The sequence below is a fragment of the Ooceraea biroi genome, chromosome 3, assembly GCF_003672135.1.
Source record: "Ooceraea biroi isolate clonal line C1 chromosome 3, Obir_v5.4, whole genome shotgun sequence".
Classification (NCBI taxonomy): domain Eukaryota; kingdom Metazoa; phylum Arthropoda; class Insecta; order Hymenoptera; family Formicidae; genus Ooceraea; species Ooceraea biroi.
In genome coordinates, this window is record NC_039508.1 from 2,630,799 (window position 1) to 2,651,287 (window position 20,489).

General features: G+C 36.4%; 2 protein-coding genes across 5 annotated transcripts in view; one reads left to right on the top strand and one right to left on the bottom strand.

The window, feature by feature from the left end:
- LOC105281344 (tetraspanin-1) overlaps nt 1-6,183 on the top strand; it is a 31,524-nt gene extending 25,341 nt beyond the window's left edge. The window contains exons 7-10 of one of the 3 annotated variants that reach the window (XM_011342490.3): nt 60-218; nt 888-1,029; nt 3,229-3,309; nt 5,867-6,183. In XM_011342490.3, the coding sequence (XP_011340792.1) occupies nt 60-218; nt 888-1,029; nt 3,229-3,263 (336 nt within the window). In that variant the 3' untranslated portion in view covers nt 3,264-3,309; nt 5,867-6,183. Of the gene's footprint in view, nt 1-59; nt 219-887; nt 1,030-1,194; nt 2,049-3,228; nt 3,310-5,866 lie in introns of those variants that run through there. The other 2 variants (XM_011342491.3, XM_011342492.3) reach the window with 2 other exon arrangements.
- A 2,359-nt stretch (nt 6,184-8,542) lies between these two features.
- LOC105281345 (mediator of RNA polymerase II transcription subunit 14) lies at nt 8,543-18,691 on the bottom strand. Of its 2 annotated transcripts, none has more exons than XM_011342494.3 (24): nt 18,543-18,691; nt 18,323-18,455; nt 17,867-18,040; nt 17,651-17,776; nt 17,375-17,554; nt 17,099-17,292; nt 16,847-16,964; nt 16,625-16,766; nt 16,324-16,528; nt 16,061-16,220; nt 15,791-15,998; nt 14,739-14,947; nt 14,405-14,651; nt 14,103-14,246; nt 13,880-14,023; nt 13,620-13,789; nt 13,354-13,548; nt 12,985-13,242; nt 12,670-12,916; nt 12,157-12,542; nt 11,919-12,077; nt 10,551-10,820; nt 10,194-10,460; nt 8,543-10,044 (listed from the first exon to the last, which is right to left on the bottom strand). In XM_011342494.3, the coding sequence occupies exons 1-24, from the start codon at nt 18,689-18,691 to the stop codon at nt 9,877-9,879; spliced, it is 4,653 nt and encodes a 1,550-aa protein (XP_011340796.2). In that variant the 3' UTR covers nt 8,543-9,876. The 2 variants fall into 2 exon arrangements, with proteins under 2 accessions (XP_011340796.2, XP_026824203.1); XM_026968402.1 differs by having other exon boundaries at nt 9,877-10,044; nt 14,739-14,914.
- Between the last annotated feature and the right edge of the window lie 1,798 nt (nt 18,692-20,489).

Genomic DNA, 20,489 nt, shown 5'->3' on the forward strand with positions numbered 1-20,489 from the left:
TCCCTTGTACAACACTCGCGCGAAGGAACAACATCTAATATCGATGGAAATGTTCTCAGCTTCATTGTTGCGGCGCGGAGAGCTACCGAGACTTCAGCGAAAACACGAATTTGACTGGAAAGATGGTACCTGAGGCCTGCTGCATAAAGGAGAATGGTGTTCTGAAGGATCCTTCGTGTCCGATCAGTCCCACCGCGTCTAACTCGTATTATCAGACGGTGAGCTATTTTGCAGTCTTACCGTTGTCTCAATGACCGTTTTTATTTTTATTGTACAGTATAAGTAGCGCAAAATCGATATATGTATATACATATATTCGTATAAAGTAGATTTTTCCCTTGACAACTTTGAGCGTGAGCGTGACTCGATACTGGCATTGCGTGCGCCTAATTTTCGAAGCTATCCGTAGAGATGTAATTGAGCAGATAGTCTGATATTATATTATACGCTGTTATGCTTTGATATTTTTACGCGATAGAATAATGTTTACACGCAGACTTTTCACGCGTATGAATTTATTTATATATTTATTATTAAAATATTATTATATTAATTAAATATTATTATTACATTATATTATTATATTTTTATTTTTCTAAAGAATCTAATTTGTTAAAGAGTTACATGTAAATTCGATCGAAAAACATCGACATTTCTTTGATAATAATTTTATTTTTTTAATTCTCGATATAATATTTATATCAATAATTTTTATATTGATTGAAAATAAATTTAAATAAATTTATAACCGATTCCTGAATAATATTAAGGAATCAGGAGGAGGTTTCTCACAATTAATTTAAATTATCTAAACAATTTTATACATAAAAGTTAAAAATACGTCGAAGTAAGCTGATGTAAGCACGCTTATTTATTTATGTTTTCAGGGTTGCTACAAGGCTATAGTGAACGCTATCGAAGAGAATGCGGCGATAGTGATTGGCGTGGCCGCTGCTCTGGTCTTCATCGAGCTCCTGGTTATTATTCTGGCGCTGTATCTCGCTTGCTGTTACTGGCGTCCACAACATGGTAGGCTCGGTGTTAAAGTTAGTTATTAAAAACAAAATAATCGTTAGTACACGCGCGAAGATGATTTACCGATTTTCTACCGAACAATTGCCTCGGTCGTTAGGGATGTCAATTCTGTTGATTCACGGTAAAATATATATATATGACCTCTTTGACACTTTGCAGTTTATCGATGCGTAGAACCTCCCAGCAAGGAGTAACTTCGAGAGCAGAATATGCTAAGCTTTCTGCCGTGAAAAGAACGCAGTTCTTTTTCTTTTAAGGACTTCGCGAATATATCTCGACTCTGTGTTTGTATGCGTATATGTGATATACACGTACAAAACGTATCTGTATATGTGTATGTACGCACCTACACAATGTATGTATATGCATATATGTGTGTAGGTATGTATACGCATACGCACATACATGTATCTTCGCGTTTTCCCACGCAATGGCGACGCAAGTCGATTTCAGTAGCCATCGTGCCGCATCCAGCTGCATAATCTGAAAAACACGATGACGTAATAAGAATTTGAAAATGGGTTGCGAATCAGAAGCGATTCACGGAGCACGTTTACTTTAGTAATAATTAACTAAAAATCTCAATCAGGCAGTCGATCACGATCGCTTTCGCTATTCGAGCACTTTGACTGTTCGCCATTGATGTACAAATTTCTATGAAAATTGCGTTGAGCGGAAAAACACACGCAACGTTTCGTGGTGTTGTTTGTTAACGTCGAATCACCGTCAAGTTGATTATCGCATGTGCCAAATTAAACGATCAACATGTGCATCAAATCAATCATGACTACCCTAAATAAACGTTGAGAATTTTATTCTGACGTTATATAAGATGCCATGAGCCAAACGTATTTGCTTTCATCGAGATTCAATTATATTGAAACTATATTGTGATATAATGTCATAGTTGATCTTGAGAATATTCATTATTATTGTAACGAGTAGCTCGTTCCATTGACATTCCTCAATGCATGTTGAAGATAATCCCTCTTTACCGTTCTGAAGAAACTAAATGAAGGAAATGCTATTTTGGTATGGCAGAGATACAAAGTACAATGTAAAGTAGATTTGGAAATTTTGCAAATATTTTAGTGATTCATCGATCAAATCTGGCAATCATCTCGATGCTCAGATGTTCAAATAGGACGTTATAAAATTTTCTAACTTTAAGAAACTGCGATTTGTTAGACTTTTTAAACCACAGTTGTTATTCTTTTCTGCCAGAAAGCTATCTCACTAAATTAATTTAGTCATATAGATCCATATTGATTCTAATTTAGTGAGGTAGCTTTCTGGCAGAAAAGAATAATAACTGTGTTTTAAAAAGTCTTAACAAATCGCAGTTTCTTAAAGTTAGAAAGTTTTATAACGTCGATTATTCGAACATCTGAACATCGAGGTGATTGCCAGATTTGATCGATGAATCACTAAAATATTGACAAGTTTAATGATTTGCTGGCGAAGTAATAATTTCTATTTTGAAATTTTGTTCACATTCCTACGTATGTTGATAGCATGATATTCGTTCCGCTCAACGTGCGCTTGAATGTTTCAGCGATCTGTATCGATATCTTTATTCAGTATCGTCACGTTGCATTATGTTGTGCGTTATTCAGACACTTTAACGCTCCAAATAAGCTTGGATCACAATATTGTATATATTAAACCGGGAATATTTCTGGAGCGCCAACAACAATTTTACAGCATCTTAATTCTTGCACAAAGAGTAAACACTTGATAACAAGTAGCCAAATACGCGATACGCGTTAATGATTTGCTTTAATTGTTTGTATAATATCAATTACGATCCCTCATGGAACAATTGACTTTCCCCACTTGATTCTTGATGTTTGTTCGATCGTTGATATTGATACAATTGCACAATTATTTCCAATATCTCACATTCCGTTGTGTCAGTACGAACAAGATTCAGCACATGATTTTTCGTACCCTTATTCGATTGAATTCGAATTGACCGATAGTAAGAGCAATGTTGAGTGTAGCACAGTTTCTTGTTCGGGCGTCGAAAATGACGAGACGAATGGTTTCGTCATTCAAGACGATGATTATTACAATGATGATTGTTATAATGTACACGCACATATCCATCTGATCTGATTTCACGATCCATCCTATTAAAAGTAGATCCCTTTTCCTCTATCGGAAGGCATTGACAAATGGACGTTCTTTTAGCTTGTGTAGACGTATCGTCGAGACAGGCCTGGTGAAGTGCTGAAGTAAGGATGATGATTTTTGGATGGGGTTTGCTTTCAAGTAAGACGGAGACGAAACTGTCAATTTGACAGCTCATTTCTCCCCGCTGCGGCCTCGCTGCAGCTGCCTAGTGATCTATCGCCCGCTCGACAAGCGTTGAATTCTTTCGTGAATTCTATGAGGCATGGTAGCTTTGCCCTCCATCCTTGCATGGCCATGCTGTTGTATATAATTCGGCAGAGACAGAGAGAAACAGATATACAATACAGATAAACAAAGAAAGGCCCGATTGCATTGCTGTAGCTGCAGCTCATAAGGTGCAGAGCGGTCATTGTTCACGTGTGACGACTTACTTGAAATGGGATATACGTATATTTCTTGCAAAATGATATATATATATATATATATATATATATATATATATATATCACAGAGCAGATGCTAGATACACACACTCTGTGATGAAGGAAATTATAATGGAAAATATAAAATTAGTACTGTGCATAATAGCTCAGTCATTAATCAAATTATTATTCTTATTAATTATTATAGCATCTACGCCTCTCTCATAAGCGCATTTCTTTCTAATTGCCGGTTCTTTGACCAATTCTCGAGCTAATTTTCTTTTACTAAAAATATCAGGGATGATTATAATTGATCTTTCCTCAGCTTCTAACATTTCTTCTAACATTTTTCGGATTAAAGATCACAAATTGTGAAGGTCTATGAAAATTCTACCAAAGAAATCTATTTGAGATAAATACAAGGATATTTTTAATTTTATTATCGAGTAATAACGACATTATTTGTTTCTCTGAATTTATTTTTCCGAACTTTATTCTTCAGAGAAATTTATTTCTCTTTACTTGCGCTTATTTTAATTGCACGTAATGCGAATATTATTATTATTATTAATGTTTTATAAAAGTTTTGTAAAAAGAAAGTTGAGCTTTAGCTAAAAAATTGCAGTTTGAAGAAAATGCGTTTAATGCAGGATACCATATGATGTATTACTACGATCTATGAACGATAGATCATACTATCATGTATAAAATGATAAAAGGAGATAAAGTTTCGTGCAAATAAAAATAATATAAATTAGCATTAATAGTACATTGGACGTTTAAATCTGTGCAATTGTAGTTTCACGTTTACATTTAATCTGAAGAATATTTGTTATTATAATCAGATGTTCTTCATGTACGTGTGTATAAAAGTATCATTTATCGGTTATCTATAAAGTAATTTACGAAGCAATATCTTAATATATTGCCGATAGATAAAGTCAAAATTTAGAAAAAAATATAGATTGCTAATCAAATCATTCCATCCTAAATGACATATTTTCATAATCTAAAATCAAGCGCGAACATAACATAACTACACATACATACGCGCGTGTATACACGCACAAAAGGTAAAGGGGAGAGGGAGAGAGAGAGAGAGGAGTGCAAAAACAAGAGCACAAAAATTTGTTTCCGTTGTTGGTCTTCTGCGAAGTAACAAAATACTGAACGTATTTGTTGAGCGAAATAAATAAATATGCAATTGGGCCTGCAAATTAATTTAAATCTTCACTTTATTCCATGATTTATTTATGTTGCAACAGCTGTCGACACAAAATGTTAAAACACATGTAGCAAATTTCTACTCGGAATTGTCGTATGCACTAACAACATTAATTGTTCTCCTTTTTCTTTTCATTATTTCAAGCTTAATCAGCAGTCTATTGTCTCAGTGTTGCAAACGCTATGTGGTACCTAATAAATACATCACAGATCGCAAGATCAGAAATCTCATACATATGTGAAGAACACAATACTCATCGGTGTAAACGAGAGACAATGTACAATTTCGAGAAGAAGTACTATATACCTTGATACATAAGAAATTTATAATGTGTGTTAGTCTACTCTCAATGTTTAACACACTTGCTGTAATACGTAGTCTGTACGTATACGCACCAAACTCATGCGGAGAATAAAAAAAAACGTGAAAGATTCCAAGACTGAAAAGGAAGACTTAAATTACCTGTGCGCATCAGCACGATTTTGTCGGGGATATTATTCCCTTACACATTTGTGCCGTTAAATAAAAATATATTTTTATAATTTCTTCATATGATGAATATCAGCATAATTTTATCGAGAATTCTCTTCTAATGAGACATTTGTGCCCTTAAATAAAAATATATTTTTATAATTTTTTCATGTGATGAATATCACATTTTGTCGGGCGAATGAATGAAACAAACTTTCGATTCTTTGCTCATTTAAAAAATATTACGGATAAACGACCATATACTCTCAAAAACGCGCGTATCTGTGCGTATGTCTGTCAAGGATGCCAAAAACGGTACATCTTTATCAAATTCGACGATGTACCGTGAATCTGTTGTTTAGAATTATATTTATTGTAATCGTGTAATGTATAGCGTACGATTATGATATGATATACACCGAAATCTTACGAAATGCTCTTCAATCGTTTTCTCTATGTGCCAACGTGCGTATACGTATACATGCTCAGTAATTTTTAAAACGGACGGTAGTTTTACGATACTACGTAGCTACTAATTATTGTTCATGCCGCACATTCTAGACATTTTCGTTTCCAGTGTTAACTTGTTGGTGCTGCTGTTGACGAGGCATTAAGAGCATGGAACTGTTGAGTAGTGCCTCCTAGCACGTTGAGCCCTTAGTGCTCCTGTGCATTGCTTGCTTGAAACTCGAGCTGCTAGCTCAATCTAGGCCAGCTGAGAAGTCGGCCAAATCCAGAGACAAATCCTGATATGCTTAAGTTGACGAAACGTTTTGGGAAAAAGAATATGCCTGCAGTGACGTCAAGATACAGTTACAGGGCAATCTCGCATCGCCCTCGCCTGAGAATCACGTTTACAGATATATCGCTATAGGGAGAAAACCAAATGCAAAATCATTTTAATAATTTTCAGTATTACAATATCTATTTTAATGATAATCTCAAGAATATATTTCTCAGATTTCTCAACATGTCTGAAAATATCTGAAAGTGTTTAAACGCATTACGTATTTGTATACAAATTATCAATAATTATTAATATTTATTAATATTAGTATTCAAATTATTAATAATTATTAATAATTAAATTATGTATATATATGCATGTGTACACACGCACACACACACACACACACATACATACATACATACATACATACATATGCATACAAGCGTGTGTGTGCGTATGTGCGCTACGCACACACATAACACATACGCACGCACGCACGCACACACGCCGAGAGAGAGAGAGTGGCGCGCGCATTATGCATAGATACATACGTGCATATTCGTGTATATGTATATCGTATACATATACATATACTACACATATTTTATATATACAAAAAGTATCCTAACGTCACTGTAGATTAATAACATACTAACGTTTCGTAGGTTTTCTAAGTGTTTATATTATAAATTTTCACGAATCTGTCTAAATTTGTAAAGTAACGGAGAAACAATTAAAATGTCAATCATTCGTTCCATGAAAGATACAATTCGATAATCATCTTTTCTTTATTTTGTAACTTTTGTTGTCTATATAAGTTAATGGAAATGTAAGAATCTGTAATAGAGAGTAGATGTACATACGCAATTCAATGATATTAGATATTTACGTGAATACATTAGATGTTTGTATGATAATTCGAAATACTCATTGCGATATTACATTGAAATCAAAATGTACAGCGGAATACTCAAGAAAATGTGAAAATCTAAGACAACAATGTGAAACACGATATTATTTACTGCAGTCCTTCTATCTGTAACTTTATTTCGTTTTTCGACGAAATTTTATGCAAGTTCTTCACGTATGTACACTTGCCAAATAATAAGAGCTTTATGCAAAATTGATTAAAAATAAGACGTCATAATTGGAGATTAATGTCAAACGCTAGCAAATTGGTTGTGCGACTGAATTGAAATTTATATGCGTTTCTCGCAAGAACTCGTTCGAGATTCACACTCGAGGGTCTTGTGAATGTAAAGTACGCATAAAATTCGATAGTTGATTTACTTAAAAATTTCACATGGTGTACCACATATTTTAACTTCATCCTGATACATGCTTTTAGCTTTATATTTTTCTAATGTACCTGTTAAATTGTCATATATGTATAATGGAAATGTCTAGAAAATGGAAATGTGCATCATTGCTGATAACATAGATGGGAAGCATTATACATGTACAATTTGTAAACATGAAGTCAGAGTATTGAGCATTTGTATTGAACATTGACCCTTTTTTTTTCTCAATTGTCATGTACGAAAATGTGCCGCACATCACTGTCCCCAATAGAGAAATAAAGATCAAACCTCCTTTTATCTCTGATACGAGTATTGAGCTTAAAAATATATAAAAAGAGAATATTTTACTGCACTACTAATTACGGATTATACAGTGCATAATTAACGTTAAATAAACCATTAGGCGCATAAATGCAACATATTATGCAGACTAATTGGAGGATTGAGATGTTCTCGTTAATTTGTTAGTTGATGGTATGTCATGAACAAAATCATGATATACTACAACAAAATGCTTGTTTCTATATTATTCGATTTAATTTAGAAATCGAGAACACATTTTTGCATGTAATGTACACTATAAATATTTATATTTATTTTTAAATGTTCGCATAGTGTGTATATCAAATATCTTAAGAGAATGTAAAGGTTTTATTGCAATTTAAATTTCTATATAAGAATGCCGACGTAGTGAATATTGATCTAGGTGACTCTGGTCGATTTTTGATTTTATTTTGCGAAAATTACGCAAGAGATTGCAATAGTTTCTAAATAAATGACTTGTTATTGTATTCTCGATTGAAAAAGTACGTCAACTTACATTCATATATATTTAGTAATCAAAATCACTTGGATTAATTAAGGATAAATTGCAGTATAGATCACCTGATTCTCACAATACTATTTAATATAAACTTTCATGATATTGAATGTATAAATTTCAGAAAAGCTATTTAACATCGCTCAGAAAATATCAATGTAAAAACATGAAGCGTAAAGCATAGGAACTTGTAAAACTTGAATCAAGATTAATGTGACAGATTTATGTGTTAACTCTGGAATCGCAATGATATAAAATTAAGCGCGTATCGCATAGCTGTGTCATGATATTGTGACAAATTTAATTACGCGTATAAATTAATACAATAACATAGTATCTTTCGATGTTAAAGGTACAAATAAGCTACACTACAAGAAATTATTTTTGTGAAGTCATGTGAGATGTTATAATGATATAAGATTACGAACAAACAACAAAAAAAAAAGGAGAAATAAACGTGGCCAAGAATACATGATATCGCTTAGTTTAAGTTCAGAGAGTTTAAGATTTCTAATAGATATTTTTCTTTTTCGTTTTGATGCAGTGAAGAAGTATCATGTAATAGGTGTATCAAAATGTATTCAAATTTTACATACAGAGACTGATACCTGACCTAAAAGTGTATATATATATATTTGAGATGCGATTATCAATTATATAGTTGTATTCCAATGTTTATTATTATTACAATTATGAGTATTGTATAATTGCATATATTAAGAATATAGTACGATTGATTTGTTAAGAGTATTACATGTTTCTTTTTGTAAAAAAAGCTGTACACACAAAAAACCAAAATAAAACTTTTATATTATTCATAAGTCAGACAAAATGTGTAACGCGAGACTTCTTTGCCATGCTACCAATCCATTTTCCAGCAGCGATAAAAATTCAAGAATTAAAATAATATCATTAAGATCAAGATCGTCAAAGACAGGTAGAGACATAAGATTGTTTATAACTGGTCACGTCTTTACAAACATTACGATATTTGGAACATGTTTTTATTGTATATATTATATATCTGATATTTATAGAATTTTAGCTTACATTCTACACTTAAAGGCATAATATATAAATTCATCCTGGATACATATATCTTACAAACGTTTATTCATGTAATCTATGTTATGTTAATAATATACTTACAAGTATTTTTACATTCGCATTTTTGTGATTAATATGTGTTATTTGCAATGCTATAAATCTCATTTATTCATACTGTATTCACACTGCCGTCTCATATTAATGCTAAATTGTTTATACATTACAAAAAGATAGTTATCTGAATAACAAATTTGTACTATACTTATGTATGCAAATCTTAAATAGAGTGTCTAAACGCTGACGAGAGTCGTAGCGAGTACACTACAGTCATATGACATCTTAAACATTTAATTACCCTATAATATAATAATTTATACATTTTCGTTTTTCCATGTTTTAGCAGATCAAGTCTATATAAACCACGTGTATCTGCAACATTAAAGCCTCGTACGTATGAATGAGATCATTACGTACAGGACGGTACTGCGAAGATTTCTTTCTTCGAAGTATTCATCTTTATTTTTGTCGAGTCGAAGATGACGATCTTTCTTTCTCTCCTATGGTACCCCATATAAATCTGCATGTTGACATAATCGGATCTCGCAAGTTGAATCTCGAAGTTTGCATTCTTAATTCATATACGTTGGATGACCCGGTAGACAGAGGGGATTAGGAGAGTAAAGCAAGTCCTATTGAGGTGGGCCGCCCATCATACCCATCGGTGGCATGCCCTGCATACCGTACGGTCCCTGCGGCGGTCCTTGACCACCGGCCATGGGCGAATGCATCTGCATTGCCGTGTTCTGGATCTGCTGCTGCGTGGGCGTTACCTGACCTCCCGCGGGGGACGCCACGACCTGCGATAAATGTAAACGAGTCATGCGATATCACTCTGCCATCGTCATGATTCAACATGATGGTCCGAATGAGAATTTGAATCTTGCGGGGAGAATTTCAGGAACGAACGTGTGTTTTCTGAGACACACTCGGCGATGCATCGCCTTACCTGCGATATAACTGGCGGTTCTGACGGTAACGTGAAGTTGGCGAGGAGATCCCTCACGGCGGGGAACAACGAGCATTCCGACTGGTTCGCGCCGTACTCGGCGAATCTCTTCAGTTGCATGGAGGCTGCCGTGATCGCTGGGGGAGGCGGACTGAGATCTCTCCTCTCCGCTAGCTGCGTCAGATTCGTCGTGACGTCGTAGACGAACGGTAATACCAAGGATGGCATTTCGCCTTGAAATTGTAGAGCCGCCCTCGTTATTTGTAGCTGCAAAACATCATACGTAACTCGCCCGCTCGCTCGCTCGCGAGTTGTATCATACAATTACAGAGAATTACGGGCGAATGGTCGACTTACGAAAAACAAGATCTTGCTTCTGCAAACGTGCACGCCTTCCGTGCCAGGCGGCACGATCGGTCCGGCGGAAGGCGGGATGCGCAAGCACAACTGTACCGACCACTTCAGCTGCAGTTGCTGCACGAACCCGGGTACCAGCTCGAGCTTCATTATCTGCACGAAATCTTTTAATACTTTGAAGCGTACGTTGAGCATCCTTCCAAACCCAGACAGCGTGTTATGCTTGTAGGGCGGGGCAGCTACTCGCGTGTCGAAGAACTTTTCTATGATCTGCGAACCGTTCGAACGGACCATTCAAATAATTTGCGCTATATATATATACCCAGTAAGCAAAATGTGTGCAATCTGCCAGCAGATTGGCAACAGATTACTGCAGAAGTTGATAGCAAATTGGCATCCGTTATGTCCGCATTAGGACAGTGATCCGCCAGCAGAGCCTGCTAACAGACTCTGACAGCAGATTGGCGGCAGAAACCGAGCAGGATCTGTTAACATTTGACGGCAGATTGACAGCAGAAACCGAACAGAATCTGCAGCTTTTGGCCATTCATATTTACGATGTATTAAAGCATGTGTTTACTTTTAACACACTATAAATTGGCATTTTATATTACCATGTGTTAAAAGAACGCATTTGTTTGTTTGTTAAATTAAAGTACATTTGGCTTGATGTGTCTTTCTGACAGTTCGTTGCATAATCTCTCTCTTATTGTTAATTTATTCTAATCCGAAGTCCGAATTTTGCTTTCGAACTTCAGATTGCTTGTGGCGTGCGTGAACTACATGGACGTTGTCCATGGGAGCCTCTGTGCCGCGAGTGCAAAAATTTTCAGAAAAATTAATATTATCGTGCCAAGGCGCGTATATTAACTTATATAACTGTTAGGCTACATCTTAACATCGAGTAAGAACTCGACGTGTGCACCGCATAGCGGTGCGGAGCGAAAACACATATTCATAGCCGTGTAAATTTGAATACTGTCAAAAGCTGCAGATCCTGTTCGGTTTCTGTTGCCAATCTGCTGTTAGATTCCGCGCGCGCAGATCTTGCTCGGTTTCTGCTGCCAATCTGCCGTTAGATTCCGCGTGCGTAAATCTTGCTCGGTTTCTGTCGACAATCCGACTTAAAGCCATGTTTGCAGATTCTGCTCAGTTTCTGCCGCCAATCTGTTCTTAGATTTTGTGAGCAAGCTCTGTTACATTTCTGGCACCAATTTGTCGAATTAATCGTTAATAACTTCTGTATCAAATTTGTTGTCTTTTGGCTGGCAATAGTTGATAGCAGATAGTTAGCATCATCTGCTTTCGGCAGACTTGGCTATCTGGGTATGTATAGGTACAAGCGAAACATGAATCTGCTTTGCTCACCTGTAATTCTTCTATGGTCCATTGATCCTTATATTCTGGAACTGGTTGAACCTTGATGTGAAGAGATTGCATATGTTGTTGATTTAGCCCCACTCGACACTGCAAGCTCTCGACTTTAAAATGCACCACGCCGGGTTCAGTACTGTTGATGCTGGTTAACTGTAACAAATACACGTAAAAAATATACATCAATAACTCTGATTTTTTAAATATGCATTACATGTGCAAAGTCTCTTACGCAGTCGTCCGTTTGAATGAAACGCTGCAATTGTCGTCGCATGTAGACGCAGCCTAAAAATCTCTCGAGCGGTGACATTCCCGGTAAGTTGAGACCCGCTAAGTTAGACAGAGATGGATGAGCCGAGGGGGAGCACAGCAAATCGAGCGCTTCGTTGGTGAGAAGCGTCGGCACAGCGCCTGCCCAAGATCTCGGCGGCAATACTCTAGATATGTGAGTGACGGTCTTGTGATCGGAAGCTTGCGGACTGTGCAGCGCCGCGTGACTCGGATTTTGCCCGGGCCTCGCAGGGGACGGTCTTGGTACGCTTGGAGATCCGGGCCAATTGGAAGCGGCCGGAGAAGCCATACTTTGGGAGGATGGGAAAGGACTGCCATCGATGTGACCTAAATTGATATTAAATCATTAAAATTATCTCTTAAAATGATTATTTGTAAAATTATTTTTTTTATTGTGCTATTTTGTCAACTAATGAAATTATTATTTTTTGTATGACTAAAGTATTATTTGTACCTGTTTGCATGAATGAGCCAGCAGGAGAGTGTCCCACTTGAACATTACTGCAGGGTCCAGGTGATGATGTGGGCATGAGACCAGCCGGACTAGGAACGTGCATCGGATTCAAAGGACTATTCGCCACGAGTCCCGAACCAGGAGACGGGTGTGGCAGCATGTTCGGTGTATTTGGTGGTAACGATGGCGGAGATGCTAAATTAAAGGAAGTTGCAGGACTGCTCCCGAAGCTCTGATGTTGACTAGCCTAACGAGAAGAAAGTATTCGAAATTAATAAGATGGTTCTCACGTTTTGCTCTACCTGGACGACCTACTTGCGATATATTCGCGGTATGCGGACTGGCCGGTGTGTGAGGATTGCTGCCAGACGGTGGCGTGAGTGGCGGGTGGAATCTCAGACCTTCGCGCTGCTGCGCGGGCGATTGCGGCCCGCTTCTATGGTGACTCAGGAAACCCACGTTACCGCTACTGCCATCGCTGTCCATCGTGACGGGCGATGGTGGATTATCGTCTTCCGACTGAGATCTCCGTCGGCACACAGCGTTTTCGTCCACATATTTTGACAAAAATCCCTGACAAACACGACACACGTATATACACGTGCTCATTTCGCACGAACGCTTCAACTTTCGAGTATTTCAAGCATAAACATTAAGACTAAACGAGCGCTTTTTATCGCTTACCTTCAGACCTTGCGTGGGTGTGAATTCGTCAACGACGTTACTTCGATCGAAACGACTGTAAGCGCCGTCACGTAGGCTCACCAAACCGCCGCCGCGCAAACGTAATTCCAAGCAGTACATTCCCTGATACGCTATTCTTACTAAAGTCACGCACTGTGGCATTATAGTGAACGTCTGTACTGGCACTCGCGGTCTCTACGGAACAAAAATTTTCTAGTAAAAAAAAGATCATCCGTGAAAAAGTACAGGTGCACTCGCTGACTTACCGCGTGCACGCATAATTGTGGGATTATTGGTAATTTGCTAATCGACATAAGTGGCGGTAGAGTTTCGTTGAGTATGTGAATAATTTGTGCCAAATTTGTGTGCCTGTTCAAATGAGCTTCCAGCTGTTCCTTCATTATAGAATGTGGATTGGTTACTATGTTTGCGGGACCTGGATTGGTTACAAATACGTTTTCGTCCATTAACATTACTTCATTGATCAGGCGGAGCGAAGTACGTTAAAATTAATAGGAAAACCTACTTCTACCAAACAGCAGTCTGAACGCTTTATCGTTTGTGCTCCATTGTACAGTCACTGTTGCAACTTGATTCTCTCCGTACGCAAGAACTAACTTGCTATAACTGTAAGACTTGATGCTAACCATGTTACGTAAATTATATTTCTCTAAAGTAAAAGTCAGTTTTTCAGTTAGAAAACGTAATTGATACGATACATGATGTCATAGGATTGTAATATAACGTACCCATTTTTAAATATTCAGCTAGATCGTGAACGATCATGTACAAATGGACTATTTGTGCCCAGTCGTTTAGTAAGGCGTCTACAGTGCGGGAGACAGTGTCGGATGTTCCCATTTCATACTGAAAATAAACTGGCCTTCGCAAACCTGCGAAAAACCCGCAATTTATATTTAAGTAATTGAAATTAGAACAGAATATAGAGAGGCAGTACTCCTATCCTATTAAAGATAACAAATTATACGCATATGCTGCTTTAATAAATCTAAATCTGTGTGTGTGTGTGTGTGTATAAAATATAGGATACCTTGTTCTTTGGGATGACTGCTAGAGAGAGGACTACCATAAAATACGAATTCCACCGTCCAAGTTTTAGCCATACCTTTGCCTTGAACTCTAATCGAGACGCTCAAGAGTCTTTTAAGAAGAGCGTGCCAAGCACTGCTCGTAGCAATACTGGGTATTGGCGCAGGTAATTGAACAAGTTTCAGTACTAATGCTGTGGCATTTGCTTCTACTTGAAGCCCTTGATGGGCTATCTCTCTTCTAGTAAGCTGTGCACATTGCGTAATATCATATGAAGACGATACATGAGACGATATATGTTTGATAAAGAATAAAGTGATAAGTTCAGGTCTTACTTCTTGAGCTAGGGTTACGAAGGGTATCCGTTCATCGCACAACGCGACGACGTGCGCTAATTCTGGGATAAAATACGCCGGATGTTTCGGCCTCCTGTTCTGCGACGTTCCTGTCGCGTCAGTCCTTCCTCCAATCCCAGTGCTTTTACGTTTGTTGTTCGCCGTCTCCACCACTTCTGTAATGCACCCTTTATCTTGATCATTATTCCCTAAAAAATCCACCCGTTAATCCCCCTAAAAGTAGCACAAGTAGTATGCCGATACCACACCAAATGTTGCCAGATGTTAATCATCATCCATATATTATATTACAGCATATTAATAACGAACGAACGGATGTTAATAGAAAAATTAATGAGGAAATTAATGTTAACATTCCCAAGAAAGGATATGGATTTCATACATTTAATTAACAAAAATTAATAACATTATATACACACACGATCGATTTAACATAGCTTGATTATAAAAACATGCAATTTCCTGGTGTTCATGCTCTGTGTGTAATATTAATATATCACACCACGGGTTAGAAAGATTAAAAACTGCTGGAAATCGCCAGTAAAGCACCGTTACGTGAAGACAAGATTGTAAAATTAATCGTAAGCTACATCACAATTGAAATGATACGTTACATATATCCTTTTAATTTATTTATTGACATAGTTGTGCATTTATGCTGATAATGATAAGAAGTAATTAAACTTATTACCATTTTGTCAGTAAACTTACAAATGCATGTCATGCACGTCCAGTTAACCGAATTATTTAACGATAAAATAACAATAAATATGTTATAGATGGATCATATTATTATTCTCGACATTGTAATATTGTCAATTACCGATTTAATTATTGGTTTTTTAATATACAGCTTTTTTTCTCTCGAATAAAAAAAGAATCTATAATACAAAGAATACAAAAAAAAATATAAAAAAATATATAAACTAAATTAAATGGAGAAAGACAAGTAAGGCATTCAATAGATACCAATATTCTTCCACTTGTTCTTATTCCGGAAAATTAATGCGAAAGAGAATTGGCATACTAACCACTATCGACACTTGTAAACGGGCCGTGGGTAATGACGAAAGTGTCAAATTCAATAAGACTCTGGACCTTCAAGTACATTTTCGGTATTTCCGTTTCTATGCTATCGTCATGTGGATCATCTTCGATGGAGCTATGCTTCACCACGGCGAGATAGAAGGAGCACTCTATCTCGCACGGCGAGCTCTCTTTTTCTTTGAACGCGACAATCTGGAATACGATATGTTGCTATTTGTTATTATTAAAATCCTTAAAGTTATAAACGTACATACCAGTATGACTGTGGGATGTCGATGCAATTGCACGAATATTCGGTGTCTACTGATCTTGGACATAGGATGGTCCGGATGGTGTAGGACGGGTAAACGTTCGTGAGCAGTAGCCGGTAAATGTTGCAGCGTTTTCTCGCAACGTCTCTGCGTTATCCAAAACCTACCATAAAACGATTCATCAATTAATTTTACCTTAAGAGTGCTAAAAAGATATATATATATATATCTTTATATATATATATATATTAAAGCAAATATAATACCTCAACTCGGATATGAGTGTCGAGAGACGCGAGTGGTCCCCGTTCAACGCCACTGTTAATTCCGGCACGAGAGGCGCATCATATTGAGGGACGTGGCATTGCAACATACCAGTGTGAGTGTCGACCGTAACTAATAGAAGCTCAGCTCGCAAGCACGGTTGTAATATTGGCACTGACAGAATAGCTGGGGATCCTGCTAAAGTGCCTATAACACATAATTATTTATATAAATATTAGATCTGAATTTTTTTATTCGAAGATTAACGTAAGGAAAGGAAAGAACAGTGAGACTTGAACTTACATTCAACGTCCTTCAACATCGTTTGCAATTCTTGCTTCAGTTCAGATAAACGGTTTCGCGTGCGAATATAAATTGTGTGCACTAGTAAACATTCCATTGACAACTGATCCGATCTGATAGCTCTGTGCGCTATTTCGTTTTCCTGCACACGTATCGTGCGATTTGTTATTATAAATAACGGATACAAACGGAGTAGATTTTTAGAAAATAAATTATTCTCACCTTATTACCCAACGATGGAATATGCACGACTGCAAGAGGCCTCGCAGGATCATGCTGGTCTACCTGAATGGTCAATTTGTATCCAAGCTCCGATCGTGGATCTTTGCTCGTTAATTCCCTGAAAAAGTTTTATATCTAAATAATTAGATTCAAAATGTAATTAGATACGGTCTACACGGCCTTCCAATAATTTTATGTCTGAGTAATATGCGTAATATACGTGAATATTATAATAATTATTATTATTATTACCTCCAATAAGATATAGAGAGACATTTGCCGCGTGTATATTCATCTACGTGAATATGATCGTCCAATCTGTCCCGAATCAATCGTAAAGTTTGAGAATACAAAACTTCCAGCTGTAACGACTGGCAGAAGTAATGCAAAATGTGATATACTTCCGACAATGGATTGGTACTTTCAGCCAACCGTGTTTGAACAACCTGTCGCAAAAATTTCATTCATCGAACTGGGAGTAGCTAATGACATTAGTCAACTCTCCATCACGATGTGACAATTACGTACCTGATGTACGTATCGAGTTTGCAATGGATGCACCAATGCTTTTCCATCTCCGGTCTCCCTATCCGAAACTAATATCTCCAGTTCCAGCAATCTCCACGGCACTGTTCCTCCATCACCCATAACCGTCAGAGACACTGAAAATTCTTGCTCGACAAGGAACGTTACTCTTCCCGCTTCAATCTGTATCAAGGATAAATCACGCGCATAGATAATCGTCATCATTGTCAATTCAATTTAAGCGTCATCGTCATTTAAGTGTCAGGTAATTATATTTACCTTTAAATTACGCATCTGCGGCAGCAAATTCCCGGTAACTAATCTGTGCTGAATCACTTGATTCAATCTCTGCAGTGTAGTTCTCTTTTCTGTGGTAGTAATAGGATCCGGTGGCACTATTCTTTCCTGTACAAATACAACACATAATGTGTAATACTCTTTAATATTTAATATTTATTATTCATGTCCATTGATCGTTTCACGTTGCACGCTTACTCGAATGCAGGCAGGCAATCTGCCATACGTTCCAGTGGTAAGTACTTCTACAGCTGCGGGAATATGAAAATTTGGGAGTCTAGCGTGTACCAAAGTTTCACGAGCCATTCGTGCCAGCATGTCCGCAGTATCCACGAAAAGCAGTGACTGCTTGTCCAGAAATGCCATAATGTGCTGACAAAAAAGAAGACAAGTCATTAGAAAGATCATTTTAGTTGCGTGACTATGGTATTGGATCGAACAGAAAGTTTATTTCACTTTTTTTCGGATTGAAAATTGAAAGACGGTTTTTGCATATTCAAGTACAATTTTTTAAGTAGTTTCGCGATTCCGTCTACGTAGAAGTTGCCAGTTTTTAACAAAGAAACAAAATTTCCGTTCAATCCAATATATATATATATATATTCACGTGTGTGTGTGTGTGTGTATCACACGTGAAAGTAAATATGTACTTACTGTAGATTTATCCACTTTCGAAGCGCTATTTGCCCATTTCACCAGTGCTAATAAACGGACGTATAACTGTCTGGTGCGTGCAGAAAAATTATAAATTTCAATTTTACGTTCCATGTCTGTCTTACGTGGCAAGCTAAATAAAATAAAAACGAGGTTTGAAGTATATTATTGAAGTATAAACTGTTGAGAAGTATGTTTGATAGTTATATCTTACACTTACAGTTCAGCAAGAACAGTAAGCTCATGATATGTTCGTTGTATTATGAAATCTATGAGCATGCCTAACGAAATAGATCCTCCACGATTACCCTCCTGTGGTATGTTGTTTGTAACAGGAGTTTGATGACCCTCTAAAGGTACTGGTGCCATTTTAGTAGTTTTCTCGCACTTTTAGTATTTTATTTGGATAGATATATCTAAATAAAAATAATTACATATTATCATCATTATATATGTATATACATATATAGGTGTGTTTTTTAATCATGGTTATTAATAATCAATAACCATTAAGAGGTTAAAAAACTGACCTTCAATATTGCTACGAGGCATGAGAACTCGCTGGATCAAGTATTTTACGTTAAAAGGACATTATTTTAAATAAAACGATATGGACTTAGGCGAATTAAATAAATGATGTTTTTTATATAAAACTAATGTCATACTTTGTTAATACACTTCATATATAATATACACATCCTATATATGTGTATATATCGCGAAGAATTAATTTAAAGTATCCCATTGCAGACATAAGAATTATACAAAACACATATTCTAGTATTATTTAATGTAAAACAAGATACATAATAATAAAGAAGCTGAACACATTATTTATACATAAATTTAGGTTTAATACTTTTTGTAAATAAGCAGGCTTCTTTATATAAATGACTTGGTCAGGTTAGGTTAGGTTTCGCTAAAATTTATAATTACAAAAAAGGATTTAGTATAGATTTACACAAATATATCACTTCACTTTGTATACTGTATACGAAGTGTATACAGTAGATTAAAGATTTCGAATGTGATTTTCTGTATTAGCAATTTTATTTACGTTAAATACATGTATGTATGCTGCTTATTAATCAAACATTTTAACATTTTGTATATATAATTTTGCTTATAACAGATACTTACAAATGTGTCCAGTTTCGTTTCGATGTTGTAATATCTAGCGTGATTTACAAATACAACTAATTCTGCAGTTGCCTCTTTAACATGGAGAAGAACAATATACTCGTTGCAGTAACTTTATAATTTAAACACTCAATTAGATCGCATTTAATATCAATATTTTCTAGCATATTTACACTCGATGATCGAACGTGCTAGATCACACACAAACCACAATAAATTACAACTGATTGCAATAAGTAATAGTCGCATTCAGAAGACAACACTGACCACTCAACCGTTGAGTGAGCGCTCACTGAACAGGAAAGCTGCAGAGACACAGTATACAACTACACAGTGGTGCAACTTCCTCCGTTATGTGAAGGAGAACGCAGTGCGCATGCGCAGCTTAAGGGGGGAGCCTGCTTTAGAACGCTGAAAATAAGGTATATTTTACGAATTGTTTTTGGAGAAACTATACAGCGGATCATTATAAAACTCTGATGCATTTATTAGTACATGTTTAAAGATAAAACAAATTATTTTTTTATTTGAATATATCGCTTGTAGAGGTCGTCCTGGAGAAATCTTAGTGCAGCCGCGTCGCCGGCATTGCAAATTGGTGAGCATTCTCCTGCCTCCAAATTTCGTCTAAACTGAAAAATTGAAATATCTTCTCGTTATTTATGAATTCCCATCGTCGATGAACCAAAGAGAGAAGAAAAAAGTTGAAAAGTGCCAAAATGGTGGAGCTTAGAACACAAAAGTACGATTTTTAGGCAAAGTTTTTGAACTTTTTCATGCAAAAATAATTGTTTAACTTAATGTTTTTATGAATATTAAAGGTTCATCGACGATGGGAATTCATAAATAACGAGAAAATATTTCAATTTTTCAGTTGGGATGAAATTTGGAGGCAGGAGAATGCTCACCAATTTACAACGCCGGCTGCACTAAGATGCCTCCAGGACGACCTCTACAGGCGATATATTCAAATAAAAAAATAATTTTTGTTATCTTTAAACATGTACTAATAAATGCATCAAAGTTT

What these genes read in the sequence shown, in the direction of transcription:
- LOC105281345 (XM_011342494.3), bottom strand. Translation starts at nt 18,691, where the DNA reads ATGGCACCAGTACCTTTAGAGGGTCATCAAACTCCTGTTACAAACAAC. An exon ending in AAACTCGATACGTACATCAG is followed by an intron (nt 17,293 to 17,374) that starts GTACGTAATTGT and finishes TTTTTGCGACAG; the next exon opens with GTTGTTCAAACACGGTTGGC. An exon ending in AACCGCCAGTTATATCGCAG is followed by an intron (nt 10,045 to 10,193) that starts GTAAGGCGATGC and finishes CATTTATCGCAG; the next exon opens with GTCGTGGCGTCCCCCGCGGG.